At 41.3% G+C, this 17181-nt stretch overlaps 1 protein-coding gene across 1 annotated transcript in view; it reads left to right on the top strand.

Moving 5' to 3' along the window:
* Nucleotides 1-17181, top strand: part of LOC149229861 (Pre-mRNA cleavage complex II protein family) — a 416092-nt gene that overhangs the window by 19260 nt on the left and 379651 nt on the right. The window contains exons 2-3 of the mRNA XM_089378767.1: nt 16825-16922; nt 17062-17095. Coding sequence (XP_089234893.1) covers nt 16825-16922; nt 17062-17095 — 132 coding nt within the window. The remainder of the gene's footprint in view (nt 1-16824; nt 16923-17061; nt 17096-17181) is intronic.

Genomic DNA, 17181 nt, shown 5'->3' on the forward strand with positions numbered 1-17181 from the left:
GGGCTTTATTAACTCTTTGACTAACTATAACTATGACTCGACCCTATTACATAAATAAAGGGGTTAGGGTTGGACCCTAACAGAGATAGTACAAATTTACAAATTTGATAATTTATGACAGCAACAGTAAAGTCCTAACCAGAAAAGTCAATGCTATTCAAATAGGGAAAAATTTTCCTCCAAGCAGCCCAGTCAAACCCAGTCAACTTTGACCTCCAACAACAAGCCCAAACAGTCCGAAAAAGTCCAGTCAAAAGTTGGTCAATGAAAGTCAAACTGCGGCCAGATCTAGGGCAGTCAACGTTAGTCAAATGAGAGGTCAGATCACCTCGATTTCGGTGCCTAGATCTACGGCCTTCCAAGGAGAAGATGCCTCACCCAATGCACAGTCAGAAGGAGGTCAACGCTGGTCAACGCAAACCAAAATACAACCTTCTGAAATTTGGTAAACGCTGGTCAACGCAGTCAAACAGAAAATGCCCTCCTTCCTTTGCACGTGTGAGAGATTGCTGCCCATATTAGTGTATCCAATCAAGTTAGGGGAGAGAGATGAGTGAAGATAAGATGATGAAATAATGACTTGAGGTCTCCTCCTTTTATATGCAACATTGAGGATGAACTGGGGGTAAAAATACCTGTTTTGGTCGCTGGCCTACCATGACAATTTGTCAATAATACAAATAAATTCATATCTTCATTTTTACATGTTGGAATCGGATGATCTTTAGATCAATCCTACTCCTCTCGGAGAGAGGAGAACAAGAAAAATATCAGTTGCCATAAATAAGGTGACCTATATGGAGTTTGACCCTAGTTGCCAATTTTAACAGTATTGGGTTTACTTCTCATGGATACTTCTAGGTATGGATTGATGTGGGGATTTGGCGGAAAGGGTGGGCTTAGTTTGTGCTCTTGTCCCCTTGATCTCTTTTGGATGTTACCCTTGGATCTTAGTCCCGTGGGATCTCCTTTATCGACCATTTGGTTCTAGGGTGGTACTACTTGTGAAAACGTGACTTTGGGTGCGTGGTCCCGCTCCTTTATTTGCATATATTACTCCCTTTCTACTCACTATACCCCCATTCATCATTTCTCCCACCTGGGTCCACATAGGGCCAACCTCCCTATCCCCTTGCCCCCCACCTTGGGTCAGGCCTAGAATGATGCCCCAGAGGTTGAAGCAGCTAAAAGAAAAGAAAAAAAACATAATTGGCGACATTTAACAGGAAATTGTACCACAAAATGGAAAAGATGGCCAGGGCAAAAATAATTAGCATGTGGGTAAAAGCCAATACATGAGCTCTACCCCAATCCATGGTCATCACCTTGGTTCCATAGGCTCTAGATGAGCCTCCTTTAGCATTGAGGAAACCATAATTGTCCCAACCCCTGGAAGGCAATGAACCGCCCTACCTAAAAGGGTGTAATCACTACTATATCTTACACATCATGCTCTTGTCCTTTGAACCCCGAGCAGTTAATGAAAGAAAATTTATAAAAGGCAAAAGGCATATAAAGAAAGGTGGAAAAATCAAGGCCGGGGCTCCTCATGTACCACGATTGCTCCCTCCTACATTTTACATACCCAGGTGTGGGCTTCCCCTTATCCAACTACCCCTATGCTCAATATGTGGCCCAGGGTTGCCCCTCTCACTCCCTATTCCATTCCACTTATTTATCACTTGCCACCCCCATTAAAGGGATATACCTTGGACATACTATCCCCTTTAAGGGCTGAAACCACCTAATAAGGTACTTGGTTAACCCCCTTTGGAGCTTGTAGACACTAGCACATGCTAAAGCCCACTACGGAAGGGCATGCCATTATGAAGCACCCACTTTGTTATCCATGATTTGTAAACTCTTTTGCCCGATTATTTTAATGACTGGTTGTACTGGAAGCCTAGGGGACATATTGGATGTTATGCAAGATTACAGGTGGTTTCCATTTGGGTTTGGTCTCCCTATATGGGATCTTAACCCCCAGAGGTCTACATTGGCGCATATAGGGTGTGCATAGAGAGCCATTGGCATCCATAACAGCAGACAACACTCCAAGGATCTTCATCGATGCTCAGAGACTACTAGCAATCCACTTTTGGGATGATGGTGATATGCTTGGTACATTATGCCCAGCAGGCCCCCACAGGAGCCCCACACTCTTGGCAGGTGTCCCAGGACTTGTACGATGTCATGGCAACATTCATTCCACCACTCGGATCCTTGCAGAGGATCTACAAGCATCTCTGATTCATATGGAGACCCATGGGGTCATTTATGTCCCCTCAAATCCACTAGGAGCACCACATGTCTACTACTTGGAGAACAAGGGGCCACCCCCTTGTCCATCATATTCTGAGGAATTTATTCCTTAGTATGGCACTTCAGGACATTATTAGGCCTTTGGAGGGCCCCACGACATGTACATATTATTATTTGGCCCCTTGTGAGGCTTATTTTTACACTTGTGAGCTAGTTTGGTGGGCTTGTCACCAATAGGGGTTTTATTTGCACATTATTTTATCATTAGGGGCTAATGTAGGCCCATAGGCTAATTCAAACTCCTTAGGAGGCTATATATTGATGTTAGATACATTCATTTGGATCATCACTTGACTTGGGATCTCTCTAATCATAGAGAACTTCGCATTTTTTCCTTGGAGGATATTTTTTGGAGATGGATGAATTTTGATGTATGAATTTGGGCTATTTTTCTTGTCTTGGAGCTTTGTCTTGCAAACGAAATGCTGGTTGGATATATTCTATAACATTGTAAGTAAATTTTGATGTTCTTATTCTTGTCGCTGCATACTGCTAAAATTAGGGCTAGTTGCTGCATAATTAGGGCCAATGTTATTGTAACACCCCTTATTGTCACTGTTCTGAATATCTTCTGTCATGCTCTAGATGGACCACAATTTTAAATTCCAGAACCTGTTATTGCATTCAAATTCACTGTTGTAATTCTGTCACCATAAACTTCTCTGCATCTAGATGGTAGCATATCAATGATACAATCCTAGCTTGGCCAAAATACCAATTTGCCAATATATATATATATATAAGCTCTCAGACATAATAATATCATGACAACTCAATAGCAACTGCATATTCAAGCCTTATGCAACAAACCCAATCACTGGTCATTAATGCCCAGGTACACCGATCTTCAATCAGTCCTTTCTTCACATAGATTGACCAATCACTTTGTCACGTACAACACAACAATTCAGATATAATAATGATTAGATAATTTTGTCAGCAGCCAAGGGCTCAATGCTCCTTTCAAGGAGAGATCAAGCTCTAGAAATCATTGTTTCTCTTGTATACCATCCTTGTACAAGTCTTTCACAGTGATTTAATCTGGTTAGTCAACAAAGAAGCTTGGACGAACTTCTATATGAGAGTGTCTGAAGAAACCTTATAAGCTACTACCATTCCTCCTATGCACTGCAATGTATAGTGTATCTCAGGTATATGCACACAGGTTTCAGTTCTTTATTGCATAGATGTTCATAGCGTACTTTCCTTCAAAGACATATTTCTGATTCCAGATTTCACATTCGAGTCACCTAGAGTAATCTTCAGAATTTATTGCTAGCTTATATTGCTTAGACTACAACAAACTTCAAACTTCAAAGTAGTAGCAATATATAAAATACTTACTGCTATAAGTAACACAAACCCCAGGGATGACTTCAAAAACATACCCAAACTGATAGAGGCCGAAAGATTGTGAGACACATGTAGGACGAAGAAAGCCTTTTTGCCATTTTAATATGTTCAAGTTACTGCTCAGTGTCAGAATTACTTCTTCAATTTGGAATACGCAAGCCCTAGGTCAATCCACAGATCTTACACCACTAATGTTTTCTAACCTTAGATTTCAGTCAGTAAAAACCTTGCAAGCTGAGCCTCGATCTCCATGATTGTCAACTTTCGGAGAAGAATAGGTTTCACAAATCAGTGTCTGATTTAGCCTTACTACGAGGATCTCTTTGGATATGAAACCCTCCATCAGACATACAATAGATCTTTAACAAAGCCAGATCTAGAGCTCGAATATGTGGTGAAGTAGAAAAACCTTTAGTGCCACAAAAATTGGAAGCTTGACAATTCTATCCACCTGCAAAGTAAGAAACATGAAAACCATTATCAAAATATGACCATTAATCAATACCCTTAGTAGATCCTTGAGCAATATTTGGAGTAGACTTCCTTCAACAATTTTCGGTCTTCTGATCATGCTTGATTCCATGGATCCGAAGTGCTGATAATATTCTAGAATATGTTTTAGAAAATTAACACAAGATTGTCTCCTTCTGAATAATGTTATTGAGAAGAGAATGATCCTCAGAGAATATTGCAGAAATCAGATTAGGCCCTAATAGGCCTACCAACTCCTCCAACGAAAGAACCTTATCTGCAGAGAAACTTTGAGCTACAAGCTTCAGATCAGAAGTCCTTAGTGATATGCTTACACTACAGGAGCTATACATCTTCATGCTATCTGAGCACAAATCCGTAATGAGATTATTCCTTGCAAGAACAAGAGCTGTAGAGAAACAGACCTGTTATGAAACTTAAAGAATAGACTGTAACACATTGTTCAGGATTTTGGAAACAACAAATTCGGTTCCCTTTTAAGAGATGATTGATGAGAAGACCCTTACTGAGTGGACACAAAAATTTGGTGTTCTAGAGAGGGCAGAGAATTTTGATTTAGGGCTGAAATAGACCTGTAAGAAGCCTTCAGCGAATCCAAAACCAAGTCCTATATGTGATGAACCTCTTCTCCACAGGGCCAATAAAATAGAAGTTGTTTTGTTCAAGGGCTGAAACAGACTCGATTGATCTTGTGATATGGTCATAGATCACACTACAGGAATTCTTCATATGCCTTTGCTCAAGATTATGTAGAAATCATGGAAACTTTTCAACGAACTTACCTTGGAGATTGCTCTCTCTTTTACTCCAGTCTTGGGCTTGTCCTCACCTGAGCTCTGATACCATGTTAAATTTAGATAACATGTTCTTTGCTTAGGTTAGATACTTCGTTAGATCATTAGCCCATTTGTCAATTTCAATAATCCATCACATTGATCATGACAATAATTGATGAAAGAACATTAAACATGAACACAGAAGACAAGAGGTGCAGAAATTGGCTCAAGCCAGGGAAATACCCTAAGATGGGGAAAACCCTTTATCAATTTTTCTTATTATCAAATATCAAAATTCAACAAAGAGAGAGAGGTAGAGTACAATGGTTCAAAGTCAATACTGACTTGCCAATTTGAGGATCTGTCATTACAACCCTTAAACAAATAAATTATTCACTCCAATTGTGGCATGAACTGGACGTATACTGCTGAAGAGGGTTAGACTGATTAGGGCTGCTTATGGATCTCTGTTATCCCTTCTAACTGCACCAAAACACCTCCTTATAACAACGACTGAGCTTGATATGTGAGGAATTATCCTAAGGGTTGGTCTACACTCATATTAAGCATCTTGGACTCCTTTCTATAGGTTATATAGACTGCGGCCCTACCTGAGATGATGAATCAGAGATGCGGCCTCATGAGGAGAGCATTTTTCCTTTAATTTAACCACAGACGAGCCCAAAAATAATTGCACCAACTCGGCCTGCCATGCTGCTCCAGAACTCAGACTTGCAAGGATGAATTTTTCCATACTAAACTGTCCAGACCTGCGGCTGTCCATCTTGGAGAGTCTCAGCCCTAATGTAGAAGATAACCCAGAAACTGTTAAAATTGGCAACTAGGGCCAAACTCCTTATGGGTCACCTCATTTATGGAAGCTGATATTTTTTTTGGATTCCTCTTTCCGAGAGGTGTAGGATTGATCTAATGATCATCTGATTCCGACATGTATTCATGGAGATATGAATTTATTTGTATTCTTGACAATTTGTCAAGGTCGGTCAGCAAGCAAAACAGTCATTTTCACTGCTAGCTAAACCTCAACATTGCATATAAAAGGAGGAGACCTTGTGGCATCATTTCAACATCTCATCCTCTCATCTTTCTCTCTCCTCACTTGATTGGGTACGCATAAAGGAGCAGCGTCTCTCACACATGTGGAAGGACGAAGTGTTTTCTGATTAGGGCTGCATTGACCGAGTTTGACCAGGGCTGCAGGAAGGTATTTTGACCAGCGTTGACCAGTGTGGGCTCCTCTTTGACTGCAGATTAGGTGTGGCTGCTTCTCCTTGGCAGGCTGCAGATTTTGGCATGCAAACCGAGGTGATTTGACATCAGGTTTGACCAACGTTGACTGCCCTAATTGCTGGCTGCAGGTTGACTTCTGTTGACCTCTGTTTGACTGAGTTTTCAGACTGTTTTGGGGTGCCTCTTCTTGCTGTTGGAGGCCAGGTTGACTAGGATATTGACCAAGCTGATTGGAGGTCAAATCTGATCTGTTTGACCAGCTTTGACATTGCTGGTTAGGGTTTCACTGTTGCTGTCATAAAATTACAGAATTGTATATTTGTACTATCTATCTCTCTGCTGAAGTATTGAAGAATATAAGAAGAATTGATCAGGGTTTCCCCACATTGGGGTTTGTCCCTCACTGGTGCCACATCTTATGTCTTCTTGTCTTGGCTTGTCTTCTACTGTTTATGTTTATGTTCTATCTGCATTTTACTATCATGCTGATGTGATTGCTATTCTGGAAATTGATATTGGCTTAATAAGAAATTTGAAGTAAATTGCTCTTAAGCATAGAACATACCAAAATTAACATGGTATCATAGCTGAGGTGAAGACAAAGCCCAAGAAAGAGTGAAAGAGCAATCACTGAAGACAGTTGGAAAGGTCAAAAGGCTTCATGGGTTCCTCATCTCACTTCTTGGCCGAAGACAAGCTTTGTGAGAAGTCTGACTATCACGGATGGAAGATGTCTCTTGATCTAACATTGGAAGAACAAGAAGTGTTGGACTATGTGAAGGGTAAAATCCCAGAGCCTCCATCAAATGCACCGGCTGCTACAAAGAACAAGTACACTAAGGGTGAAGTCAAAGCGAAGAAGATTATCAGAGATTCCATTGACAAGCGTCTGGTGGCCTACATCTCCGATTTGAACACCTCCAAGGAGATCTACGACAAATTGGTAAGCATGTTTAAGGTTAGTGATGCAAATCAAGTTTTGTTCCTCAAAAATAAGTTGAAGGATATTAAGAAGGGCAAGGATGAGGATATTCAATCCTACTTCTTAAGGATCACTGAGATCAAGAATGATCTTCTATCAATTGGAGAAGTCATTCCTGACAGGGAACTAACTATCACTACCCTTGGAGGGCTCCCATCCGAATGGTATATATTTAGAACCACTCTTCTCAATAATGATCGAATTCCAAGGTTTGAAGAATTGATGTCGAGATGCATTCAAGAAGAGACAAGGATGGTGGAGCAAGAAATGCCTTCAAATAGAGGCAACCCCACTGCTTTCTCCTCTCATGCCAAAAGGAGAAATAATTCTGGGTCTAAAGGTCATTTCAAAGGAAAGCTCGAATCAAAGGGTGGAAGGAAGGGAAGATGCTTTGTTTGCAATAAATTTGGCCACTATGCGAGGGAGTGTCCAAATAGAAATGACACATCACATGATGATGATCACAATCACTCCAGGGGCAACTTCAACAACAACAATCAAAGGAATGGCAGGTTCAATGGCAAAGGAAAGAGGAATGTGAGAAATCATGGAAATGGTCAACCCTCCAAGAAAGCAAGAAACTCCAGGTATGAAGAATCAAATGTTGTTAACAATAAGCAAGATGAGTATTATCTTATATCGGTTCTCTCCACTACCTCTCCTCCGAACTCGTTGGGAAATTGGCTTATTGATAGTGGTGCCTCAAGGCACTTCATTGGTTACAAGGAAGCTCTCTCTAATTTGATAGAGAAGGAGACAAACTTGGAGATTATTCTTGGAGACAATGCCACCTATCCCATAAAGGGTAATGTTACCCTTCAATTGAATCAAGGTAACACAATCCATTTGCAAGAAGTTTTATATGTACCTGATCTCAAGAAGAACCTGGTGTCCATTTCGGCAATGGAAGACAAAGGCTACAGGGTGGCATTCATCGATGGAAAGGTATGTGTTTGGAAAAATAATTTTAAAGATGATTTTACTCTTGGGTTCCGGGTTGACTATTTATATCAAGTTGGAGGAAGTCCATTGGGGGCCATGTCTTGCGACACATCCCTACAATCTGAACTATGGCATCGGAGGTTGCCCACCTTCATTATAAGGCTCTACTCGATGTAAGGCAAATGGTGACAGGGATGCCCGAGTTCAAAGTAGAGCATGAAGGTGTATGTTTGGTATGTGCCGAAGGAAAACTTGAAAGGGGACCTTTCCCCTAAAGTAATAGCAAGACTTCAGATATATTGCAGTTGGTCCACTCCGACATATCTGGTATGATGCTCGTAAACTCTTTGGGAGGATATCTATATTATCTCACTTTTACAAATGATTACTCTTGCAAGACTTGGATCTACTTCTTGAAAAACAAGGATGAAGTGTTCACCTGGTTCCATCGCTTCAAAGCCATGATCGAAAATCAATATGAGAAGAGAATCAAGATATTGAGGACTGATAATGGGACCGAGTATGAATCCAATGGATTCCATGACTATTGTAGATAAGCTGGAATTAAGAGGGAGACCACAACACCATACACTCCTGAGTAGAATGGTGTGGTTGAAAGGAAGAACCAGAGTATCATGGAAGTTGTTCGTGCCATGCTTCATGATCAAAGGCTTTCGAAGTTTCTGTGGGCCGAAGCTGCGAATATCGCTGTATATGTTCAAAATCGATGCCCTCATGAAGCATTGGACTCTAAGACTCCCGAAGAAATGTTCACTGGTAAGAAACCCGATGTCTCTCATTTTAGAATTTTTGGAAGTCCTGTATACTTTCATGTACCGAAAGAGAAAATAAGCAAATTGGGTGCATCTGGAAAGAAATGAATCTTTGTGGGCTATAGCGAAAATTCTAAGGGCTATAGAATTTATGTGAGTGGTCAAAGGGAAGTTGAAATAAGTCATGATGTCACCTTTGACGAAGATATGGCTCTTAGCAAGGTTGATAATCTTCCTATTCCAAAGAAGGATAAAGAAGCAAACGCCAGGAAGCCGGATGAAAAAGAAGATGAAACGATGTCGGATGTTGAAGAACCTATGGATCCTATTGATCCTCCTCTTCAAGAGCCCTCCTCCTCTAGGAAGAGGCCCTCATGGCTTAGGGGGACTCTTGAAGATGCCGAGAGACATATTGCATCAAGAGGGACTTTCCGTGAAAGCAAGAAGCCGACCAGATATCAGGGATACTTGACCATTATGAGCACTATCATTCAAAACGAGTCTTCATCATTCGAAGAAGCTGTGAAGCATAAAGTATTGAAGGATGCTATGAATGAAGAATATGAGTCCATCATGAAGAATGATGTCTGGGATGTGGTCTCCAGACCCCAAGACAAATCAGTTGTCACCTCTAAATGACTTTACAAAATCAAGCATGGAGCTGATGGGAGTGCAAAAAAGTACAAGGCTCACTTTGTTGCTCGAGGCTTCTCTCAAAAGGAAGGTGTGGATTACAATGAGGTATTTGCACCTGTTGCGCGATACACCACCATCCGCTCGATCATAGCCCTTGCTGGTTCCATCATGCTTCGCATTGATGGAACCTACATCAAATGGATGTCAAGACCGCTTTCTTGCATGGTTCGATTAAAGAGGAAGTCTATGTGGAACAACTCGAGGGGTTTGAGATTCATAATCGGGAATCTCATGTATGCAGGTTGAAGAAAGCTCTCTATGGGCTGAAGCAAGCACCCCGAGCTTGGTATGAGAGGATCGATAGCTATTTGATGAAGCTGGGATTCACATCGGGAATCTCATGTATGCAGGTTGAAAAAAGCTCTCTATGGGCTAAAGCAAGCAGCCCGAGCTTGGTATGAGAGGATTGATAGCTATTTGATGAAGCTGGGATTCACTAGGAGTGAAGCCGATCCGAACCAATGTTGCACGAAGCGGGGACGCGGAAGTGTCATTTTCCAAAAATCTAGGAAGCGAAGCGTCTGCTATATATATATATATTTATATTTTTTTGCATTTATACTCAAAACAAACATCCCAAATACCAAATTAGTTGTAGAAGACATGAAAACATGCATATTTTTGCATAAATCAAGATAGATATAACATCCATTGTACATTAATGATTAATTATTCGAGCATCAACCATTTAGATGCATCAACCATCTAGAATCTAGATTCTTCTCCTCTTGTCTAGCCTTTGCCTCTATCTCGATTGTCTAGGGATATTAGTCAACATTGCCCAATTTTGATCAAACTACCTAATTCAAGACTTAAAATATGGTAGAAAAAGATTAACATGCTTGATCGATGATTTTGACTTGATTGAAAGGTAATTTTTTGCTAAGGGCATGCCGCGTGACAAAGGAGTTCAACAATTAACACCACCAACACTAGGGTATATATAGGGCTTGGTGCTCTTGATTAAATGCTAATCGCATACCTTCATATTTGATATAATCTAATGAAATGCCACAATCCCATTGATCCTGAATTCCTGAAAACTGTTAAGTCTGCTGAATTTTGAATAGGATATGAAATTCTATTTTCTCCATATGAAGTCCAATGAGGCTGGAACCACTCTCAAACATCCTGAGTCATTTCATGGTAATGTTAAAAATTTAAGTAAAAGGATGAAAATGAAAACTAAAGGAGAATGTCACTTTTACTTTAAGAATATAACATTACCATGAGGGAGCATCTGCTATATTTATATTTTTTTTTTCTTTCATTCGTCACCCTAACCCAAGGTGGACCCACCCCCAACAAGCAAACTCACCTAAAAGTAAAAAAAAATTGAAAAAAAAAAACGATTTTCTAAACGCTTTTCCTGAAGCGTACGCTTCCTCCTCCAAAGTGCTGTACGAAGCGCGCTTCGGCGCTTTAGAAGCGGCGCTTCCGTACCACGCTTCCGAATTTCCAGGAAGTGGCAAAAAATTCGGAAGCGGCGCTTCCGAATTTCGGAAGCACGCTTCCGGCCAAGCTTCCTAGGCGCTTCCGTACGGGACGCGCTTTGCGGCTTGGAACCGGGGGGGGCGCTTCGTGCAACATTGATCCGAACCTTTACTTTAAGGTTGAAGGTGATAAGCCTCTCACACTGGTGCTTTATGTGGATGACCTCTTTCTGACTGGTGCAGACTCTCTCATTCACAAATGTAAGATGGAGTTGGCTTCTGAATTTGAGATGAAGGACCTAGGATTGATGCACTACTTCCTAGGGTTGGAGGTCTGGCAAAAGCCAGGAGAAATATTCCTATCTTAAGGAAAATATGTGGTGAAAATATTGGAAAGATTTGGGATGGTGGACTGCAAGCCCGGGACTACCCTGATGGAGCTTAACTTCAAGAAGTTATGTGGTAGTGTTGCTGGACCTGAATTTGGAAATGCTTCTGAGTATCGTCAACTCATAGGAGCACTGATGTTCTTGGTGAACTCCCGTTTGCATATATGTTTTGCAGTTAATACGTTGAGCCAATATATGGTTGAGCCACATCACTCACATTGGATTGGTGCCAAGAATCTTCTGAGATATCTCCAGGGCACCATCACTCATGGACTGAGATACATTGCTGGAGATGTGAGGTTACATGGTTATTCTGATGCTAATTGGGTAGGCAGTGTGGTGGACGCAAGAGCACTTCCGAGTGCTGTTTCTCTTTGGGTTTTGCTTCGATATCCTGGATGAGCAGAAAGCAGAAGTCGGTTGCTTTGAGCACTGCTGAGGCCAAATACGTAGCTGCGAGTATGGCCTCTTGTGAAGCTGTCTGGTTGAGGAAGCTCTTTAGTGAGCTGTTTGGACATACGCTGGATACTACTGTGATCCTCTGCGACAACCAGAGTGGGATTCGATTATCAGAGAATCCTGTATTTCATGATCGCTCCAAGAACATTGATATCAGGTACCACTTTATTCGGGATATGGTACAACGAGGAGCAATAAGGTTCCATCATATTGGGACTGATGAGTAGGTCGCCGACATTCTAATGAAGCCCCTGGGAAAGGTCAAATTCTTGACTTTCCGAGAAGGACTAGGATTCGTGGAGAGACCCTCTTATGAGGGTCCTGTATGATATGTACATTGAGCTCTGGGAGCTCTGCGGGGGCTTGGGGTACTTCTTGGAGCGATGAGCAACCATAGGGTGAGTGGTTCAACCTTCCCCTAGTGGTTTGCTATGTACAGGGTGAGTGGTTCAACCTTCCCCTGTGATACCTCGTGGCGACATGTGGGCAGGATGAGTGGTTCATCCTTCTCCTACTGAGACACCCTACCCATGCAGTTTGGGACTCATGGGAAGTACCTCTCATCTGGCCAATGAGTAGGGAAATGAGGATAGGGACCATAGTACTACCAATGGACGTATCGTGTACTACCGTACTCCCTATGCTAGGATGATATTGATCTGGGATCAATACTGACTTCGGGTCAGTAAGAGTGGTATGACACTCTCTCTTTATTGGAACTAACTTTGGGTCAGTAAGAGTGATATGAGACACTCTCTTTTATCTGGGACTGACTTCGGGTTAGTAGAGAATGGTATGATACATTCTTGATCACTTCTTCTTCATAGTTCAACAGAGCAGAGTAGTGCATTGATGGCAGAGATAGTACCGACAAACAAATGGATTAGCAGATGGAGTTCTCTCTAGTTGAGACTCGAGAGGGAGTGTTAAAATTGGCAACTAGGGCCAAACTCCATATGGGTCACCTCATTTATGGAAGCTGATATTTTTCTTGGATTCCTCTCTCTGAGAGGTGTAGGATTGATCTAACGATCATCCAATTCCGACATGTATTCATGGAGATATGAATTTATTTGTATTCTTGACAATTTGTCAAGGTCGGCCAATAAGCAAAACAATCATTTTCACCCCCAGCTAAACCTCAACGTTGCATATAAAAGGAGAAGACATTGCGGCATCATTTCACCATCTCATCCTCTCATCTTTCTCTCTCCTCACTTGATTGGGTACGCATAAAGGAGCAGCATCTCTCACACGTGTGGAAGGACGAAGTGTTTTCTGATTAGGGCTGCGTTGACTGAGTTTGACTAGGGCTGCAGGAAGGTATTTTGACCAACGTTGACTAGCGTGGGCTTCTCTTTGACTGCGGATTAGGTGTGGCTGCTTCTCCTTGGCAGGTGATCTGACCTCAGGTTTGACCAGTGTTGACTGCCCTAATTGCTGGCTGCAGGTTGACTTCTGTTGACCTCCGTTTGACTGAGTTTTCGGACTATTTTCGGGTGCCTCTTCTTGCTGTTGGAGGCCGAGTTCACTGGGATATTGACCAAGCTGATTGAATGTCAAATCTGACCTGTTTGACCAGCTTTGGCTCTGCTGGTTAGGGTTTTGCAGTTGCTGTCATAAAATTACAGAATTGTATATTTGTACTATCTCTCTTTCTCTGCTGAATTATTGAAGAATATAAGAAGAATTGATCAAGGGTTTCCCCACATTGGGGTTTGTCCTTGGCTGGTGCCACATCTTGTGTCTTCTTGTCTTGGCTTGTCTTCTACTGTTTATGTTTATGTTCTATCTGCATTTTACTATCATGCTGATGTGATTGCTATTCTGGAAATTGATATTGGGCTAATAAGAAATTTGAAGTAAATTGCTCTTAAGCATAGAACATACAAAATTAACAGAAACAAACCCTCCTTCGACCTTCTTCAAGAACTCGACCGTCTCAGAGATATATCCAAGCATTTTGATGTGTCCAAAATGAGGGAGAAGGCACCTCAATATATACAATTCGGTGGGTGTCTAGGGATGTGACCATTGGATTTGATGAGCCGACATAAGGGTGAGGCCAACCTTGATAATTTACTTGTGAGAGAACATAAAGTCAAAAACCCACTGCTCCTTATCCAAATTTGACGATCTTTAGGTTGATTTTGGTCCTCTTGAAAAGAGGGATTCAATGTCATAATTATCTTCTTCAATAGACCTGTCTAGAGTGGAATTTGGCCATAGTTTCCAATTTTAACAGGCTGGAAATGGAATTGGAAGATTCAACTCTCTTTTGATCTCCCTTAACCAAATCCTCTGCCCACTTGGCTCAAACTCTCCCTATACTGGGAGTCTCTGACTGAGTGGCTGCCTCCACTCACCCTGGGCTATGCTCCTCGTCAACCTATTGTTCAGCCTAACTGCCAACTATCTTAGACTCAAACTGAGATATTGGCCGAGGCTCCATCTTGAGAGCTCTATCCTGCTCTTGCTCAACCACTACTCTACTCTGAGCTCTCCCTGCCTTTCTGCTCAAGGCTGCACCTATCTCAAACAAATCTGCCCACTATCTGCTGTCCTTCTCCTCCAAGATCGTCAAGTCTTAGGGTCTTCAACAAACTGCGCACTAGCACTGACATGGCTTCTCCATCACCACTTCTCTTAGGGACTTCAGATCTGCCCACTTCTGGTATCTCTGCTGTTCCGAAGATGACCAAACTAAGGGCTTGACAAACTGCCCTCTTACCGTGGTTTGCTCTCCTGCAACCCACTGAACTAGGGCACACGTATCTGACTCCTATCAGCTCATTAGCTCCTCCAATGAGCACTATACGGGAGGACTTCAAAGACTGCCCACTTGTCAAGATTCTGGCTGCTCTTAGGGCACACAAATCTGCCTTGACACTGTGACACATCAGCCCTATTGTCACTCTCTTCAGGGCCTCCAAAACTGCCCACACACAGTCAACTCTTTGACTGATCTACGTCTTGCAAATCAGCCACTAACAGTCCCTACACTTACTGTTCTTAGGAAGCAGCTCTGTCCAAACACCACTAGGACAATTTTCCACCTAGCAGTATCTCTCAATAACCTTTGCTGCCCTTGCATATCTATGTCTCCTTGTCAAATACTTGACAGAACTTGGACCTCATGCATAACCACTCCTTGAGAGATCTTTGCACTCGTGGATCCATGAACTTCTACCCTAAAAACTTTCAGGAGAACATTCTCCATGTGCTGGTCTAGATTCTGTTCACTGCTCTGCTACCATGTAGAAAATCCACGAAATTCTGCAACTGTTTATATGAACAATCTGAAATATAATTTCTTTTCATAAAGACACATAATTTCTCTACTATATTTTGCAACAGAATAGGAACAGAAATAGACACACCATTACAATAATCAAGGCACACAATTTTCTAGGGAACACAACTGGGAAAACCCTCTGCTTGATTGAGAATCTTATTGGAAAAGAATGAACAATAGATCTCTTACAATACAATATTGTTTCAATAAAGAATACAATCTCATTCCCTCTGCTTGTACTAAGCTGAAACACTCCTTGCAAGACCCCTGATCTGCTCCTCGATTTCCTCCTAATTCCGTGCGCATAGCCTGCTCCTAAATTCTTGTGCAATTCCCAAGGAAATTCCTCTCTACAATAATGCGCACAAGCTTCTTTTGGCACACCTTTCTCTCATGAGCTCCACACATAAACCTATGCAACCTTCTCACAAACCCGTGAGCTCTATTGTCTTGTCTCGCCAACTCGTGCTCACAAGACAATTGAATAATTCTGTGCCTTGGTCCTCCATATAAGCTTTTCGAATAGGCTAAATCTGGCAAGTTATATTTTTGGAACTCAAACTAGTGATTGATGAGTTAACTAAGTCTAACTGACTCATGCAACTCGTCCATCCTCAATTTAGAACTTGAGGCTCACTCGTTTGTCTTTTCCCAAAACTAAATCGCACTAGAAGACAACAACTGAGCCTTCCACTCTTGCATATCAGTCAAAATGCTTCATGAACTGTCCTAACTGATAAGAACTTCTCTAATTTTAGAAATTCATGCATGCTGAGGCAAAACTGCTTCTTGGTCTCTTTGACTAAGGCATAAGTCAAAGAAGGACCTTTCTTGCTACTATTTTCAACATGGTGGACATAATGATGTGCTATGTCCACCATTCGATGACAAAGTCCCTAGTGTCCCTTAATACTTCCTTCGGTCATTTTTTATATGGCCTAGCCACCCGAGTTATTGATGAATCATCTCAGATGACCAAACCCAAAATGATGACCCATATGCAGCAGCTGCAAAGCCCCCTCTGCTTAAATTTTAATAATGTCATGATTACTACCAATGTTGTGAACATCGGCATCGGGATAAAATTGGCAAGGGTCCGGAAAACCAAAAAACCGTAAAAATCAGGAAAATAACTGTAAAAATTGGCAAACATCGGCAAAATCAAAATACCATCAAAATATCAGTAAAAATTGGTAAACATCGGCTAGGCCAAAAAATCGTGATTTCGAGATAAAATCAGGGTGTTCACAACATTGATTAGTACTTAGTACTGATGCGCTTTTTGGAGCATACCCATATCGAGCAGCTGAAAAGCTCCCTTTGCTTAAATTTTAATAATGTCATGATTACTACTGGTGTGTTCTTCGGAGCAGACTTCAATTTTTATTATGAATTTCTGTTATCTGGTCAGTCTTGGTGGTGAAGTTTTGTCTTTAATGCCTCATATCGGCTATTGGTTATTCTGTTTTTCAAGATGACAGTTCTAAATGCTTCTTGATGAACATCTGGCGGTGGCCTCTTGTACTACCATTTTCTTGCAAAATGTTCATTGTTTATAGTATATTGCTCCATTAATAGAAATTTATGGAACATTTGGAAAAAATACCAATAGACAATAATTTTTGTTTTACTGATCACATTAAAGGAATTTTTCTATACAGATATACAAAAGTTGGCTATCTGGATACTGATGTTGGTCAGCCTGAGTTCACTCCTCCAGGATGCTTGTCACTTCACATTCTAGAGAAACCAAACCCTGGTATGCTGATTAACCATTGTCACATCTTTGATACTTATTACATGCTAGGAAACTATTGAATTTGGGGGAAAAAAGGAATATGTTTAAAGCTATCTTTATAAGGGCATGAATTGATGCGATCCTTGCTTTAATTCTGCAGATCTATCGACACTGTGTTTGAGAACACCTGAAAGGTAATATTTGAAACTAGCAGACTTGCAATAATGTAGTGTGTTTCATATGTTTATTTAATATATTTTTATAGATGGCTTATTTGGCA

This window comes from Pinus tabuliformis, chromosome J (assembly GCF_031772625.1).
Source record: "Pinus tabuliformis cultivar Carrire ecotype Pingquan chromosome J, CPIR1, whole genome shotgun sequence".
NCBI classification, from domain to species: Eukaryota; Viridiplantae; Streptophyta; class Pinopsida; order Pinales; family Pinaceae; genus Pinus; species Pinus tabuliformis.